This window comes from Gorilla gorilla, chromosome 2 (genome assembly GCF_029281585.2).
Source record: "Gorilla gorilla gorilla isolate KB3781 chromosome 2, NHGRI_mGorGor1-v2.1_pri, whole genome shotgun sequence".
NCBI classification, from domain to species: Eukaryota; Metazoa; Chordata; class Mammalia; order Primates; family Hominidae; genus Gorilla; species Gorilla gorilla.
The window spans coordinates 69,757,703-69,775,360 of record NC_086017.1 but is presented as its reverse complement, the minus strand read 5'-3'; the positions used below and the strand labels follow the sequence as shown (position 1 = coordinate 69,775,360).

The following is a 17,658-nucleotide window of genomic DNA, read 5'->3' as shown; positions in this document are numbered from 1 at the left end:
CCTTCTGCAGTTGCTCATTGGCACATGTGAGGGAGAAGGATTCACACAGGGCCAACTGGTGGAGGTTGCAGGACACCAGCTGTGGAGCAGGGTAGCTCTTCAGCCTTCCTTGCCCTTTCCCCCGCCATGAGCCATGTTTCTATCCCTTAGAATTGAATTGCAATATATTCTGACAAGGAAAAAGGATATCGGTATAACCACACTGGCAATCCTCAGGTGAGTATGGGCAGAAGAGATGTGTTCAAAGAGATGGAGGAAGGAGCAGAGACAGCGCAGAAGAGGCAGAGCCTCTAAAAATGATGGCACTGCATGCTATCTCTATTTCACCTCCTGCTTGCTCTGAAACCCACTGCAGTTAAGTTTTGGGTTTTTGTTGTTGTTTTCAGACAGAGTCTTGCTCTGTCGCCAGGGCTGGAGTGCAGTGGCACGATCTCGGCTCACGGCAACTTCCGCCTCCCAGGTTCAAGCGATTCTCCTACATCAGCCTCCCGAGTACCTGGGATTACAGGCATGTGCTACCACGCCTCGCTAACTTTTTGTGTATTTTTAGTAGAGACGGGGTTTCACCATGTTGGTCAGACTGGTCTCGAACTCCTGACCTCGTGATCTGCCCGCCTCGGCCTCCCAAAGTGCTGGGATTACAGGCGTGAACCACAGCACCCGGCCTTCAGTTTTTTTTTTTTTTTTTTTTTAAGTAATAGCTTTATTGAGATATAATACACATAATATAAAAGAAACCCTATTAAAATATACAGTTCATTCTTTTAGTATTGTCACAAAGTTGTGCAACCATCACTGCTATATAATTCCAGAACATATCCGTTAACCCAAAAGAAACCCTGTGCCCATTAGCAGTTACCCTGCATCCCTCTTCACAACCACACATCTTTCTTTCTCTATGAATCAGCCTCGTTTGGCTTTTTCATATAAATGGCATGGTACAATATGTGGCCGTTTTTGTCTGGCTTATTTACCTGAGCATGATGCTTTCACTCAGCGCACATCACTCCTTTTTATGGCCAAATCATATCCTATTGTCTTCATATACTGCTCTTTGTTTATCATTGATCAGTTGATAGTCATTTGGGTTGTTTATACTTTTTGGTGATTGTGAATAATGTTGCTGTAAACATTTAGTACAAGTTTTTGTGTGGACATATGTCTTCAGTTCTCTTGGGTATGTATTAGGATCAGAATTCTGAGTCACATGGTAACTCCATGTTCAACTTTTTGAGGAACTGCCAAACTGTTTTCCAAAGTTACCATGTGATTTTACATCCCCAGTAGTGTAGGAGGGTTCCAGCTCTCCACGCTCTGGCCAACACTTGTTATTGTGCATCTTTTGATTATTGCCTTTCTAGTGGGTATGAAGTAGTAGCTCAGTGTGGTTTTGATTTGCATTTCCCTAATGACTAATAATGTGGAGCATCTTTTCATGGGGTTTTAAATTTTGTTCTCCTAGCCTTACTGAAACAATTCAAGCTTTCAAAAACATTTCACACTGTTAGTGATACACTCTTTGAAATTTGTTCTCTGGGCTGTTGGAACTTACCCTCTCTTGATTTTGCCCCTTTCCTTACTACAGCCTTAAATCGAGTCCTACTTCTCTTCCCAAACTTCAAACGTTACAGTGGCCCAGTGCTCAGTATTTACCTTATACCGTTATGTTTTTCTTCAGGACACTTATTTCTATCCGAAATTAGAATATATAGTCATTTCCTTACTTATCTTCTGCATCACCCATTGGAATATAAGCTCTATGGGGACAGAGGCTTTGTCTTGTCCATTAATGTATCCCTGGTTCCTAGAATAGCACCTAGAAATAGATATTTTTGAGTGAATCAATGTATACTTTAGAAAAGTGTACAGAAGTGTTACATGAATGAAACAGGAAAATCAGGACTCCACAATCAAATAAGTTTCTAGAATGCTGGATTAGATGAAGTTAAACAAGCATCTTCTGTGTGGAAATTCTCATACTTTAATGTGCTAATGAGCATTGTGAAATGTTATTTGACCATGAAAACATTTTTGGTGTGGAATGTGTCATGGGACTTTAAAAAGATACTCTTCTAGCTCAAGCAGCTAAACTGCAACCCCTAGCAAATTTGTGGAAGGCTTTTATTAAATAGATGTTTTGTTGGCACTTAGAAAAGTAAGTTGTGATCACCACAGCTTAATATGAAAGCAGTAAGAACAGATTATATCAAATTATCCTCATCTCTGCTATTCATAGCGTTTTTATCAGAATGTAATTCTATTAGAAATCCATAGTGATGGTATTTTTTCACAGCAGTGAGGCTTTGAGCTGGCTTTATCGTGATTTCCCTGTTCTGAGAAGCTGAGTGGGTTGTCAGCATCGTGTGATCAGCCTGTCCCTTAAGAATTTATGTCACGATATCAGGGTGGGTTGAGATCTATGCCCTCGGGAAAAAACCACCTGTACAGTGAGCTGTTTACGGTTTCAGTGTGTCACAGCGAATTTCAAGTGGTTGCCAGTGATCAAGAGTGGCTTTTCTAGAACTTAGTGGTAACACAGCCTATAGAGATAGCCCTGAACTAAACCCAGAAGATGAGGGTAAAGAAAAGTAGGCAGGGGATAGACCTGGACCCTGGAGGTTCCCAAGTGCAGGTTCGCAACCCACCATACGTTAGTAGTGGATACTAACAGGCATATTCCTGAGGACCACGCAAGGAGATTGGTCAGAGTGCAGAAAGCCAGAGAAGAATTCAGAAAGACGTCTCCACATGCTGGACATAGTAGCTCACACCTGTAATCTCAGCTACTTGGGAGGCTGAGGAGAGGGGATTGCTTGAGGCCAGGAGTTTGAGACCAGACTGGGCAACATAGTGAGAACTCCATTGCTAAAAATATGAAAAAAAGTTAGCTTGATGTGGTGGCATGCACCTGTAGTCCCAGCCATTTGGGAGGCTGAGGCAGGAGGATCTCTTGAGCCTGGGAGTTGAAGGCTGCAGTGAGCTATGATTGTATCACTGTACTCCAACCTGGGTGACAGAGTGAGATTCTATGGGGAGAAAGAAAAGAAGGAAAGGAAGGGAAAAAAAAATAAAAATAAAGGAAGGAGGGAAAGAAGGAGGGAAAGAAAAAGGAGAAAAGATAGAAGGAAAGAAGGAAAAAAAAGAGGAAAAAACAAGAAAAGAGACAAAGAGTCTACACATAATGCAGTAGGGCAGGCAAAACAGCAAGTGACCTCAGTGCCCACACTGGCAGAAGCAAGGTAAGAAACCAGGTGGATATTGTAAGCCAGTGGTTCTCAAAGTGTGGCATTAGACCAGCATCAGCTGGGAGCTTGTTAGAAATGCAGACTTTTAGGGCCCTGCAGTCTGCATTTTAATAAGCCCCAAGTACAGGTGGAAGATTGAGAATGGCTAGTCAAAGCAACAGAAACCAGCTTTCACAAAAGAGATGCTTGAACAATGCCCTCATTCAAGGAGCTTCTTAATATCTTTATTTTATTTTATTTTATTTTTTTGCTGGTGCAGAAATCAATCCCTGAATGTGATGTCTACTTGGTCTTCAGGTTTAAATTTGTTTTTTTAAATAATAAAACTGATTCTTGTACAGTTCTAGGTAATGAGTACTAACTACATGCAAAGCTGAATGCTCAGCACATGGTTAGCAGACTTAATCCTCTTAACAACCCTGTGAGGTAGCAACCATTATAATCCCCATATAGATAAGGATACTGACACATAGACTTTGTGAGACAAGGTCACACAGTTAGTTTGTGGTAGGTCCAGGATTTGTGTTAGGGAGTTTGACTGGAAGACACTGGTCTGGAACTTCCTAGAATGTATAAGGGAGATGATGAAAGATGGATGGATGGGAGGGAGGAAGAGGGGAAGAAAGGAGAAGGGGGACAGAAAGAAGAAAGGAGAAAAAGAGGAGAAGAAGAAAGGATAGCAGGAGATTCTGGAATTAAAGAGTGAGTGAAGGCTCCTTCTTAGGGTTGTCTGTATCCTTGTACTACGTTATTTTCCTGGTTTTGCTTTTAAGTCAGCCCATCTAGAGATTTCAATAGATTTCAGCCCAGGCCCACCTTCCTGGCTTTCCCCTAAGAATTTGGTTTCATGGGTAGTTTGTGATTTATTTTTTCCTTGTTTGTTCTTTCACTTTCTCTCTCCATGCTCACGTAATCTTTGTGTCTGAAGTACACACTTGGCCCAGTTGCTGAGAGATCCGTGACTGGCTTTATCATTGACTGGCGAATATTCTGGCAAAAGCGTGTCACTCTTTGGGAACTGTGCTCAGGGGCTGCTTTGAAGCTCCTCTCTGCTTCATTCACCTTGGACCACGTTGCACCCTGCCTCGGCTTTAATAGCGTGTCATTTTCCCCCTCCTTGTACAGCGAAGCCACAGGGACACTTAATCTTACGTTCTCTTGAGGCCTTTTGGAGCCTCGGAACCCGATCGCAGTAATCAGGAAGGGGTGGGTGATCAGGGATGAGGTTTGACCCTCTGTCTGCCTCTGTCTGTTTAAGCTCTTCATTTTCACATTCCTCCCACGGTTTGTAATAAAAGTGGAACATAGCTCAAGGGCAGAAATGAGGTTTAACTTCAGCCGAGGTACAATAGAGGCTATTTGGAAAGTAAAACTTTCAAATGGCAGTTTAGCTTTGAAGAATATATTGAATTAGATATGCTCTGAGCCCTGATTCACCATCATTGCATAATAGCATTGCTATGTATATTACCTGGGTGCTTTAGTAGACTAGAGAAATGGGCTATTTAAAAGATTAAGTTCACAGAATCAGTGCATGTGCTAATGAAACACGTGGGAGCAAAAGCCAGGCAACCTCATTTCCGGTCTGACTTTTACTTCCTTTGGCGCCCTGGCCTCACCGAACATTGATATCTTCTTCTGTAAAATGCAGATCATAGTAGACCTTGCCTCACGGGATTTTTTTTTTTTTGAGGAGTCTCGCTCTGTCGCCCAGGCTGGAGTGCGGTGGCGCGATCTCAGCTCACTGCAAGCTCCGCCTCCTGGTTTCAGGCCATTCTCCCACCTCAGCCTCCTAATTTTTTGTTTTTGTAGTTTTAGTAGAGACGGAGTTTCACTGTGTTGGCCAGGATGATCTCGATCTCCTGACCTCGTGATCCGCCCACCTCGGCCTCCCAAAGTGCTGGGATTACAGGCATGAGCCACCGTGCCCGGCCACCTCATAGGATTTTTAAGAGTACTAAATGACAGAATGCCAAACACAGAGCTTTCCTTATCGTAGGAAATAAATACTTACTAAAAGAGAACTGTTTGTATTATTATTATATGATTATTTTTCGAAGCCCCAAGTCTGTAATTCTGCCCATAGTACTTGCTACTCTCATTCATTCGCTCTTTACTTATGCAGTTCTCTGTTAGCCAATTCTTATTTCTTGTCAGTTTCAGAGTCATGATGGTCACCTTTGAAGATGCACTGTCATTTCAAAGCACTGGCTAACTACAACCAAGACTGACAACCATGAATAATTCCATAGAGACTCTGAAACACTCTAGCATTTCGCTCCATCTCTCATATATACCCCAAGTTGTTCTCTCTTGCTTAGTGCACTCTCTTCTCGGCAGATTTCAGGTATAGTTACCAAAGGTGGATATCAACTTCCTCTGAAAAATAACCCAGCAGGAACCATCGTGGAGTAATTGGGCTTCATGAGAGCATCACTGTCAAGTCTAAAAATACATGGGGAGATAATCACATTTTTTTTCTTTCTTGTACATTTTCAGCACGTTCACGTCCATGTTCTTCCCAGGAAGGCTGGAGACTTTCACAGGAATGACAGCATCTATGAGGAGGTGGGTCTGTTCTCTCTGATCTTATTGTTTGATCATGGGGACTATCGGTGGGATGACATCAACCTAATGAATCAAGTATTACCCTAGATATGGTCTGAAATGGAATTCTATTTAGCCAGACTTGGAAAGTGGCAGTAGAGGCCAAGGAGTCAAGAATGGCCATCGTGGGAACCCATGACTAATTAATTATAATGATTTTCTTTTTCAAATGAAAACCAGCAGAAACCAAGTGTCCTTGTGATTTCTATCCTGTCATTTACCAGGACAGTAAATATTTGCATGGAGATATGGCCCAGAATCTCCATAGAAGAAAACCTACAGTGCTACCACTGGAAATCAAGCAGATTGACATATGATTCTTTTAGTCAAATGCTACACTTAATTTTTAAAACACTTTGGAACTCAGCTTGTCTTTCCCAACAGCATTTATTCAAAGTGAAACTTTAAATTATCATGAGCAAAAACTAGGTTGGTTTGAGTAAGTGTAACTCACATATCATAAATATTAAAGCAGTTAATTTATTTCTAAGTACTCCCATTCAAAGATACAAGTGTGAAACCGCTACAAACATGAACCAGCAAGAGCCAGGTGATCTGCGCCTAAAGCTCTGTCTACATGAGAACCTTCAGATGCCCATTTCCACCTTGTGGAGCATACAGCCTGTCATGGATCAGGCTGTTATAAAATATAAGGTGATTTCAATTTACCTGTTTATTGTAGCCAAAGAGGATAAAGTATGTCCCCCACATGGTAGAGCAGATTAGATAGCACCAGTGCCCTGGAGTGATTGGTTAAATGGACTTTGAGGCTGTTTGTGGATGCAAGGAAAAATGCTGTGATTGATTAGCAATGCCTGCCAAGGGCATCGGATAGGAGGGAGGTGTCATATTTGCCATCTGTTTGACATTCCTGTTCTAACTCTTTGAGAATGCTTTTTAAAACACATTGTTTATCTCAATTGTTTATCATGTGGCTCTGTCAAATAAACCACATGATTATCTCTACCTCGTTTCCAGGGACCAGTTAAAATCTATGCATCTTTTTGTGTGTGTGTGTGTCTATAGGGCTTCTTTGCAGTGATGAAATTAAAACGGCAACTCAAACCCTGAAAATAAAGAACAGTAGGTCAGCAGTTAATAATGAAACGTATAATTAATGTTTCTGGGACACATTGGATTCCGTGAGGTGGCTGGTTATTCTGCCTTTAGGATAACCCTTACTATCTTTTGCTTTGTATGTTTTCCAAGAGCTGTATTGGATGTGTGTAGAGTGGAAATAGTGTAGTCACCAGTCCCTAAGTGCTGATTTGTGGACCAGTTGCTGCAGGTCTCAATTCCCAGGAGGTCCCGTCGCTGGAGATTCTGATCAAGTAGTTTGCACAGCACTCAGGAATCAGTCATTGTATAAGGAAATCCCCAGGAGACTCTGATGCATGACTACCTTTGGGAATAGGCTCTCTGGGTTTTACAAAGCCATTTTCTATAAAACTATAATTTGAACTCATTTTCGTTGGATGTGGAATGCAGTTTGGGGATTGATAAGGGCTTAGTTCACATTGGAAGAAAATCAGAATTATAGAGTAATTATAAAGAGATGTAATTAAAATACAAATACCAATCTCACTAATGTAAACTAAGGTTAATGTTGCCAAATACAACTGTTTTAATGAATAAATTAGCACCTGAATTATATACTAGTAAATACTGCTAAAGTAGCATAAAAGTGCTTGAAAACACTGTTTTCTCAGGCTGAACAGTCACCTTGAAATCTTGTCGATGTTCCAAATGTGCTTAAAATGAAGCTGCATGGTTACATTTCAGCCCAGTTCAAGACACAATGTACAGCGCTGTGGTTGGTGTATGGCCTCTCTCTCCTCTCTTATTCTTTTGCCCTTGTCTGCATGCTCTGATGGCCCCACAGAAAAGAAAACACATGTTTCTACTTCCCACATTTTGGAGGATCATCTCAGGAGAAGTAATTACTGTGAGAGTTTTTCTTTTTTTAAAAATCAGTGGTGTAAGTCATATGTAGTATAGACAGTATCCACTAAGGGAGATTGTGGTACAAGACTATGTAGAGATAGAAGTCTAGAAACAGGCAGAAGTAAGTTCAAATCCCAGTGGCATCTACTAACCATATGATATTGTAGCCTGAAAGGCTTATTTCAGGGCTTGGTACTTACCAAGAATTTGTTAATAGATAGTAGTTTCTGTTTTTACTGTTATTATTACTATTTTTCTTTAAATAGCAATGGTTAGTAAATAGAGAACCAGATTCAAAGCCAGGTCATTGGATGTTCCCATCTACCATTCTTTCCAAGGGTGAGATTCCCAATTTTCTCTTTGCTTTTAACCATTCATTCTCAGTTTTATCTTCCTCTTTGTATGGAAATGGTTCTCCAGGCTGAGTATCTAATAACACAGTGTCCAGAAAGAGGCATGAAAAGCATGCAGTACCGCACAGGCGTTATTGGAATAGAACTTAATGTACATTAGACCAAGTGATCTTAATCAGAAGCGATGGAGTGATGAGGGATGGCATTCTTTATATTGATGGGAGCACTTGCTCTAGATTATGCATCTGTTCAGGACATTCAACAAACAGACTGCCTTGGAGGGTGGGAGGTAGGAAACAACAGCAGGAGGCTGAGCTGCATAAAATGTAATTGTATTTCTACTGCTGCAGACATAGAAAATTATGCCTAAAGAAGCCGCAGAGTATAAATTGGCTAGGAACATTGTGTTCTTTCTAGGCACTGTTTTAAGATGGTTAGTAACAAATAAGAAGGTTCATAAGAGGGGTGGTTGGGTCTGAAAACAGATTTGGGGAGTAATTGATGGTGGGAATGTTTTGCCTGGAAAAAGGAAGACTTGTAGAGGGAAGATAGTAACAGAGTCACTGTTTCCAAATATCTGAAGGGCTGGCAGGTGGAAAGATATTAAATACATTCTATATGGCTCCAGAGGGCAGATCTGTGAGTATCGGACTACAAAGTGGCAGATATCATTAGTTCTCTATAATAACAGGTCAAAGTGAAAAAAACTGAACACTTAAAGAGTGCCTTCCAAGGGGGTGAGCTTCCCATCCCTGGATTCACTCAAGCACAGAGCACATGGCCACAATTCTTCAAGAGGATATCTACATTTGGTCAGTGCATGGGCCACTTGGATTTGTGGTGCCTCTCTTTACACATTTGACCCATTTGATCATTACCGCCATTTTCAGGTTTTACAAGTTCTGTAACAAATAGTGGGGTTTTTTTTGTTATTAGTATTGCAATGTTTGGGTGACTGCCTAGTGAAACATATTGTTTTCATTGTTAAGTTCATGGAAATAAAAGGTAAAACCTTTTCTTTTTAACTTAGTGGAAACCACACTGTATTTATTTTTTTCTCATTCCCAGCCTACTTCCTGCTTTTCCTGCAGCTCAGCATTGCATATCGATGGTCCTTGGGCTTTGCTTGCCTCTTCACATGTGTTTTATTTTTGCCTGCAAAGTATTTTTGGTGATTTGCTTTATTGTGACTGTAAAGTATTTTTTAATGAGTTTGAATGCTGTTAGGCATATTGCTCATTCTCTAGGCCTATACAGTTGCCACGACTGCCTTCTACCTAGGCTTGCTTCATTGGCTGATGGTGCATGCGTAGCTCCTGAAGGCATTGGAGTTTAAGATCCTTGCCTATTTCATGGGCTGCTCCTCTTCTCTCTGCTACTCAAAGATTACTATTCCCCAGGATCTTCTGTCTGGTATACTGGGCATGCTGTTTAACTGAAACATCTGTTTAACCTCCCTGCCTATTCATTTACAGTGCTCTGGCCCCAGGTGAGTTTTTTTTTGTTTTTTAAGTTCAAGTTCTGGGATACATGTGCAGAACCTCCTCAAAGGGTACTTTTCACTGTTCTCTGATTTCATCTGTAATAGTTAATCCTCTGTCCCCTCTAGAGTAACTCTATCATATCACCATACCTATTTCCTTCTTAACACCTCCCACACTTGACATAATTTATTACTTTATTATTCAATACCTGCATCCCCCAATTATGTGTTACAGTCTTTAGAGCAGGGATCTAATCTGGCCTAGGGTGGACCTTCAGTGAATATTTGAAAATGAATGAACACATTTTAAAAAAAAAAACAAGGTGTTGAACTAGAAGAACCTGAAATTCTCTGCTAGTTCTAACATAATTTAAAAGGAGACTATATATTGCTTTTCAGACGGTCAATTCACTAACTCATAGCCACACTGGGTGAGACTTCGACGTGGTGCCATCAGCCATCTGAGGTGAATTTAATGGGGCATTGATGGAACAGAATCCTTTGGTCAGAAATCAGTGTGCAGAAGGCTACAAATTGTGGTACTCTGGAAAGGTTAGCGGAAGCAATTATAAACCTTGTCTGATTGCTAAGCAAGTCTGATAGGCACATGTCGAAGTTGATAACTAACTTGCCCCCTCCCACCAAACCTAGATTTGTGTGGCTATAACAAATACAGATGTAGGATTTGCTGAAAGCAGGCTCCAGAGCTACTCTTCCTTTCTTTCCAATCTTGATTATCATCTCTAAGTTTGTTTTCACCTTCTGTTCCTCCAGCAGTATGTCTTAGACATTTCAGAGTATGAGCCTCTCTTCTGTCTCAAAACTGAGCTCAAACTCTCCCCCTTCCAAAGCAGATTGTCTGCTGAAGCTCTTCCTTTGTGGTTGTCTATGCAGATCTTATTTATCTGTAGCTCCCAAACTCTTTCTACATCTATGTTCTTTAAATTTTCATGAATTATGCCAAGCCTTCCCTGAACTCAATGGGCCCTTCATTATCTTGACAAGTTGATGAAGATTATGGTAATGACCCAAATGGGTCCTTAGATAAAAGAGTGTGTATAGCCAATGTGGGGGAGGAAACACCCATGGCCTAATGTCATATCATTTCATTAACTCAGTAAGACTTACCCTAGCTGTATCCCAAATAAGCAACTCTCATAACTGTATTGGACAATTCATCAAATGCTTATGGGTGACATTGAATGGTTGTGACTGTGCACTGTATATAAAACCCATTACTGATAAAGGAAGTGACTATTAACTAAAGCAAATGGGAATAGCAATCAGCAATTGGACAAATTCAACCATGAATTTCATAGACAAAGCAACTGTGGGTTCAAGCATGTCATGGGAAACAATTGCTTGGCTTAACACAATTCATGAGCAAAATCAATTTGCTAAAATGCAGGCCATTTGGCCCTGAGGGCTGGAGAGAACCATTATATTGCTGATGATATTTATTGTTGAACTTGGATCTCTTTCACACACCATTTGACAATGGGCTCAGAGTCCATGGGTCCCTAGTTGACTTTTCAAAAAGGAAGGAATGTTTCAGTGAGACAGTTAATTAGCTTTTTGTCTTCTGGGTTTACTGATGTCCTCCCACTGAGTGGTAAGTTTCTGGGTATTTGAGAATTTTGGAATGAAAACTTTGGTGTCTCTCACTCAGAATAAGATAACAACTTGATATGTTCTTCTAAATTAATGGAGACTTTTTATTCAAAGAACCAGATGTGATAAAACTAACAAATAAGCCTATAGTAATGCTAATTTAATGACCTATGACCTCAAATGCTCCCTCTGTATCTATGAATGCTCTTTGACTACCTATTTTAGTAATGAGAAAGCTGGGTAAGCATCTGGTTTACCCTATCCTATGTCAGATTATTACTGAGCTAAATCTCTATGTTCCTCAAAAAAGAGAAACAAAATTAGCAGAAAAGCATTTATCTGGTTAAAAGTTATTTGTGCCCATTTTTCTCACAGAAACAAATATTCAGATAATATATGTATTAGTGTTCTCTAGCAGGACAGAACTAGTAGGATAGATGTATATATGAAGGAGAGTTTATTAAGGAGTATTGACTTACACGATCACAAGGTGAAGCCCCACAATAGGCCATCTGCAAGCTGAGGAGCAAGGAAGCCAGTCCGAGTCCCAAAATCTCAAAAGTAGGGAAGCTGACGGTGCAGCCTTCAGTCTGTGGCTGAAGGCCCGAGAGCCCCTGGCAAACCACTGGTATGAGTCCAAGAGACCATAAGCTGAAAAACTTGGAGTCCGATGTTCGAGGGCAGGAAGAATCCAGCACAGGAGAAAGATGAAGGCTAGAAAACTCAGCAAGTCAGCTCTTTCCACTTTCTGCCTGCTTTATGCTAGCCATTGCTGACAGCTGATTAGATGGTGCCCACCCAGATTGAGGGTGGGTCTGCCTCTCCCAGTCCACTGACTCAAATGTTAATCTCCTTTGGCAATACCCTCATAGACACACCCAGTAACAATACTTTGCATCCTTCAGTCCAATCAAGTTGACACTCAATATTAACTGTCACAATATATGATTCAGGTTAGTCATTTTATTAACTCTTTTTTTTTTTTTCCCTAAGAGACAGGGTCTCACTTTGTTGCCCAGGCTGGCAAGCAGTGGCCCAATCATAGCTCACTATAGCCTCAAACCCCTGGTCTCAAGTGATCCTCCTGCCTCAGCCTCATGAGTGGCTAGGACTACAGGCACATACCACCACACCTGACTAATGTTTTTTGTAGAGACAGGTCTCTCAATGTTGTCCAGGCTGGTCTCAAACTCCTAGCCTCAAGCAATCCTCCTGGCTTGGCCTCCCAAAGTACTCGGATTATAGGCATGAGCCACTGTGCCCAGCCCAGGCTAGAGCTGAGCAAATGAGGAATGTTGAGAAGCATGGAGGGCTATAATGGTAGTGATGGTGAGCTGGAGCCTCCAAGGAAGATCATGAAGTCATTGGACACTAAAGAGGAAAAGTAATGAAAGAAGGCTGAAGAGTGGTTGATGAGGAGGATGCAGGTATCTACAGGTTGAGCTTCAAGGCAAAGGATGCCATGGCTTTTTCCTAGAGTTTGCTTTGAGTTCAGCCACCCTAGATTAGTTTCCCAAAATTGCTCTCCTATGTTGTTTGAATATGTTCAATCGCATGTTAGTGAGAAATAAGAAAAATTTAATCACATGTCACTCTATCCATAGCATCCATAGTAAATCCACTCTATCAAACCACTCCATGTGGTCCTCTCTCATTATTTCACGGATCAGGCTTTCTTGTGCAGAGTCCTATCTGCCCTCCACAGTGAATTCTCGCTTCAAACAGATACATTCCATCAGAAAGCTCTAAGGTGCTTGCCAGTGAAGGAGGAAAATGCCTGCTCCGAGGTGTCCTTGTTGCTGGAGTCCATCTGTCTTCCTATCTGCTTCTCACAGTTCTGCTCTCAGTCTCACAGTGGCTGCTGCAATGAAACCTAAGTTTAACTACAGTGCTTGAAGAATGGGCTGTTTTGGTGTTTAAAAAAATCTTAGGTTTACATTCAAGGTTCTTGACATAGCTATTAATAAACAGTCACTTAAAATTGTCCAAAAAGTTTTGATAAGTTTGGAGTTAACCTGCTAAAGCAAACTACCAAGACCTCAGTAGTTTTTCCACATCTATTTTACTTAGAGAAATGAGAGTATAGGGATTAAGGATAGAAAAAAAAAAGACTACTAGAAAAATAAATTATGATCAGAAATGGATAAACTAGGTAAAGATAAAACAGATATGAATTAAGCATTGACACGATTCCCTCAATATAAATTATAATGGCCCCAAAGTGAAAAGCCCCCAAACATTTAACTTTATCTCTCTTTTAATGAAGAAAATCAAAATAAGCAAGAATTAGGGGGAAACAGAAGATAAAAATTAATACAATTTTAAAGTCCCAAAGCATTTGTAAATGTTTTTATTTTTAAATTATCACCTGTCATTCTTTAGACAAAAGAATGATACATGTAATTCAAACAACCTGTATAAATAAATCTCGTAACCTCTTAGCTTGGAGCAAGGTTCATTCATGTGCCACGTGCCAGCAGGAAGGAATCCTAAGGCCTCCAAGTTGCCTGCTTTTGGAGACATAGAGTCCTGGAAACATAGCCTGATGTTTAGAATCCCGGCTTGAGTGTTCAAATGTGGTTATATTTTTGTCACTGCGGGGTGACGTCTACCATTAATGTTCAATTTGGTAGCAACTAGCCACATGTGACCAGTCTGAATTGAGATGTGTTGTAAATGTAAAATCCAGTTTGGATTTCAAAGACTTCTACCAAAAAAAAAAAAAGTAAATATCTCATTAATAATGTTTTATAATAGTTACATGTTGAAATAATATTTTGGTAATGTTGAGTTAAAAATTATATCACTAAAATTAATTTCACCTGTTTCTTTGTACTTGTTTTGGTGTTGCTACCAAACACTTTTAATAACATATGTATCATGCATTAGATTTCTTCTGGATGGTGTTGCTCTAGAATGCTTTCAAACTGCTTCAGCTTACTGGCAAGCAGCTGTTTGTGGAGACTGTTATGACCTTCCCCAGATTTAGAATAGGAATTTGAATGATGCCAGATTTTCTTTCTAATCAAGGAAATCAAGAAATAGCTGGTCTACCTGTATAGCTCTAAATTCTCTCCACCTTGAGTCAACATAGTGATTTATTGCAAACTGTTTAATGTTGAACTTGCTATTTAAATCTCCGTGTCTTATGTTTCCCATATTTAAAATGGGGGAAAAATATCCAATCATACTGGGCTTCTAGTGTAAGGTTAGTGGTCATAAACAACTATAGTTCACAGTCTTTGCTCCTAGGGAGAGCACTAATGAAAAATAATAATATAATACAATTATTATTGTCATTGAGGATACACTGAGACTAGTAATAAATCTATTTTAAATAAATATAATATTTGAGAATAATAAATTATTACTGTCAATGAGAATACACATTGGGCTGGACTGTCTGCTAGGTGCCAAGCATACATTACTTTATTTTCATTAACCTGGCAGGGTAGATATCATTCATACCATTGAATTGAAACTAAATTTGCAGAGGGTAAATACCTATGTCAAAACCTCATAACCAGCTCATGGCAAAGCTTGTTTATATCAAAGTCTGTTTGACTACAAAGCCGTCCCTGTTTCTATCGCCCTTTGCTTTAGCCTAAGGAAAATATTATCCTTCAATTTTATGGAAAACCCATGTATAGGGAGAAAAGCGATTTTCTTAGACACTGGGACTTCCAGTACTAAATCCCAAATGGTTTTCATATCCCTGTTCAACCTTAGAGACATTTACACACACACCCACACACGACACACAACACACACACTGGATTTCCAATAAATTTATAAGTCCTAGACACACTACCAGTAATTTAGACTTACAGTGAAAGAAATGACATTTTACAAAGTCAGGAATTTTCTCTGCTTTTAGGATATGGCCCACTAGTCCCCATCTAGGTACTTTATTATAACTCCTTTTTATAGTTTTTGTTAAACACAAGGAAGTCATCAACATGCTCTAGCCAAGCTTCTAAAATTCCCAAGGTCATCCTTTTGGAGCTGGTTTTGTGTGCTGAACCACTTAAATACTTTTGCTTGCCCTGTAGTGTATTCATGTCATAACACAGTAAAATATTTAAGAGAAAATTGCTTTTTTTCTGAAAAAGAAACAGTCTTGCTTACAACTCTTAATGGACCATAAATATCTTGTAGGCCAGTTGCACCAGTACCTGCTGGAAATCCTTCTTACATTAGTGGTGACTAAGGAACTCATAGAATATTCCCTTTGCACTGAAATGTAACCTTGCTTCAACATATATTTTCCCTCTAAAAAATTGTTTCTTCTAGTAAGCTCTTCAGAGTTATTGAAAGAACATTGCACAGTTAGGTCAAATCTGTATATGAAATTTCACTGGCTTCTCTGTTAATCTTGGCCCTATCAGTTGATATGAAGACTGAGGCTGAATTCCCTTTTAGCGACTCTAAAAAATTGTTTCTCTTAGTAAGCTCTTCAGAGTTATTGAAAGGACACTGCACATTTAGGTCAAATCTATATATGAAATTTCAGCTGGCTTCTCTGGTAATCTTGACCCTATCAGTTGATATTGAAGACTGAGGCTGAATTTCCTTTTCGTGACCTGGAATAAACAACTGCACTTGTTTTCCTAAATTATTTTCCATCCACATGCGGTGTCTACCATTTACCTTCTTTCCCTGGGGCATTGGGCTAGTTTCATCTATTGGTGATCTGGGATAAGGCTGAATTAGACTCCTTGAAAGAGGCTGGAAACAAAATTTTCATTAGTTGGAGATATCTCAAATGTGGAGGGAGACTGTGATATGATAATGACATTAGCATACTGATGAGTTAGTAAATACAATGAAGTGCTCATTTGGGCATTAAGGTACATTTATCTCCATCATGTATAGAACGGAGGCATAGGCAGACTTGAAAACTTTTCTGAGGACACAGAGAGAGTAAGAAACAGACCTGAGATTCATACTTAGGCTGTCTGGCTCCAGAGTCTGGGTTCTTTTCTCTCTGCTGCCTTTATGAACTACCAGAGGCATCTTACTCATCTTCATCGTCTCTGCCTCCCAGCACCCAAAAAATACCACTTCATAATAGAGTAGGTTGTCAAGAAATGACTGTTGAGCTGAACCTGGCACTTCCCCCAGCCCCCTGCATTCAGAGCCTGATTCTCCGAATCCTCAGGTCCGTGGCTTTCCTTTATCAGCTGCAAGTCTCCCCACTTCTTGGGCACTGCCTGCCTCCTGTCAAAACCTCCCCCTGAGAAAGAACTTTTACCTCAGTTATTACAATAGTAGTTCAAATTGTTGTCCTTCCTGAGATGCCAAGGTATTTTTTCAAACCAACAAAGCCTGCTGAGAAAAGAATGGGATTTTAAAGCTGGAATATGAGGCTTAGTCTAGAGGCACAGTGGAACTTTGTGGGTAACTCCAGAATTAAATCACCAAGGCCAGCTCTGTCCCCTGTACCCGTTTCTGGAATCTCCCTGAAAATTAGCTTGATAAATTGCTCCCCTAAAAGGCCCACCAGTACTCTCCAAGATAGACAATCCAAAATAGGCTGGTCAACACACACCTTCATGTATGGAACTGTGTCTACACCCAACCCAGAGAATACCAGGCATTTCTGTGTCATCCGCTCTACGTTCAAAATGCTCTTACCTGCATTATGGTTCCAGTTTACATCAGAGTGTGTGTGAGTGTGTGTCTATAACACTTGGACAACTGATCTAATTAATTTGAAAAATCTAAACCTGGGAAACAATTTAAATGCCAAATAATAGAGGAATATATTTAATACTATATATTCATCTATGTAGCCATCAAATGAGTTTTTATGAATAATATTAATGATATAACACTGTACACAAATAATCAGAGCAAGAATAATAAAGCAAATTAGTCCTACCATGATTTATCGTTAGTAAAAATGGGAAACTGGAGAAAGAAAAGTTATATTTCAAAAACTGTAGTACACCTGTTGTTAGATTCTAGTCTTGCCTGTTTTTATTATTTTCTACGGTTTGGAATGAATTCTAATTTTTCTGGGCTACAAGTCTGCAAAACAATGTTTTCAATTTTTTTTTCCTTCTTTTTTTTCCCCATCTTTCCTAATTTGGAGTCACCAAAAACTAAGCTGTGCTTTCGTAAAGCCAAGTGAACTGAAGCTAGACAACGGAAACTTCAGAAAAAGATAACAGCAGCCTATTTACATACATAAGCCACTTTCATACCTGCCTACTGATGTATGGACTTCATAGTAATATGGCCTATATGGATTTTACAGGCTTGTTCCTTTGTTTGTTGTTGTTGTTTTTTCCTTCCTCCCCCTATTTTTTCTTTATAGAACATGAGACTTACAACCTGCTAAAAATGAACATACCTAATAACTCAAGACCTACCCATCTAGGAATAAGCCATCCTAGCCATGAGAGATGAG

At 39.9% G+C, this 17,658-nt stretch overlaps 1 protein-coding gene across 11 annotated transcripts in view; it reads left to right on the top strand.

The window, feature by feature from the left end:
* Positions 1–17,658, top strand: part of FHIT (fragile histidine triad diadenosine triphosphatase) — a 1,510,123-nt gene that overhangs the window by 1,329,391 nt on the left and 163,074 nt on the right. For all 11 annotated transcript variants that reach the window (XM_055383480.2, XM_055383484.2, XM_055383482.2 and 8 more), the window contains one exon: positions 5,745–5,813. In XM_055383480.2, the coding sequence (XP_055239455.2) occupies positions 5,745–5,813 (69 nt within the window). The remainder of the gene's footprint in view (positions 1–5,744; positions 5,814–17,658) is intronic.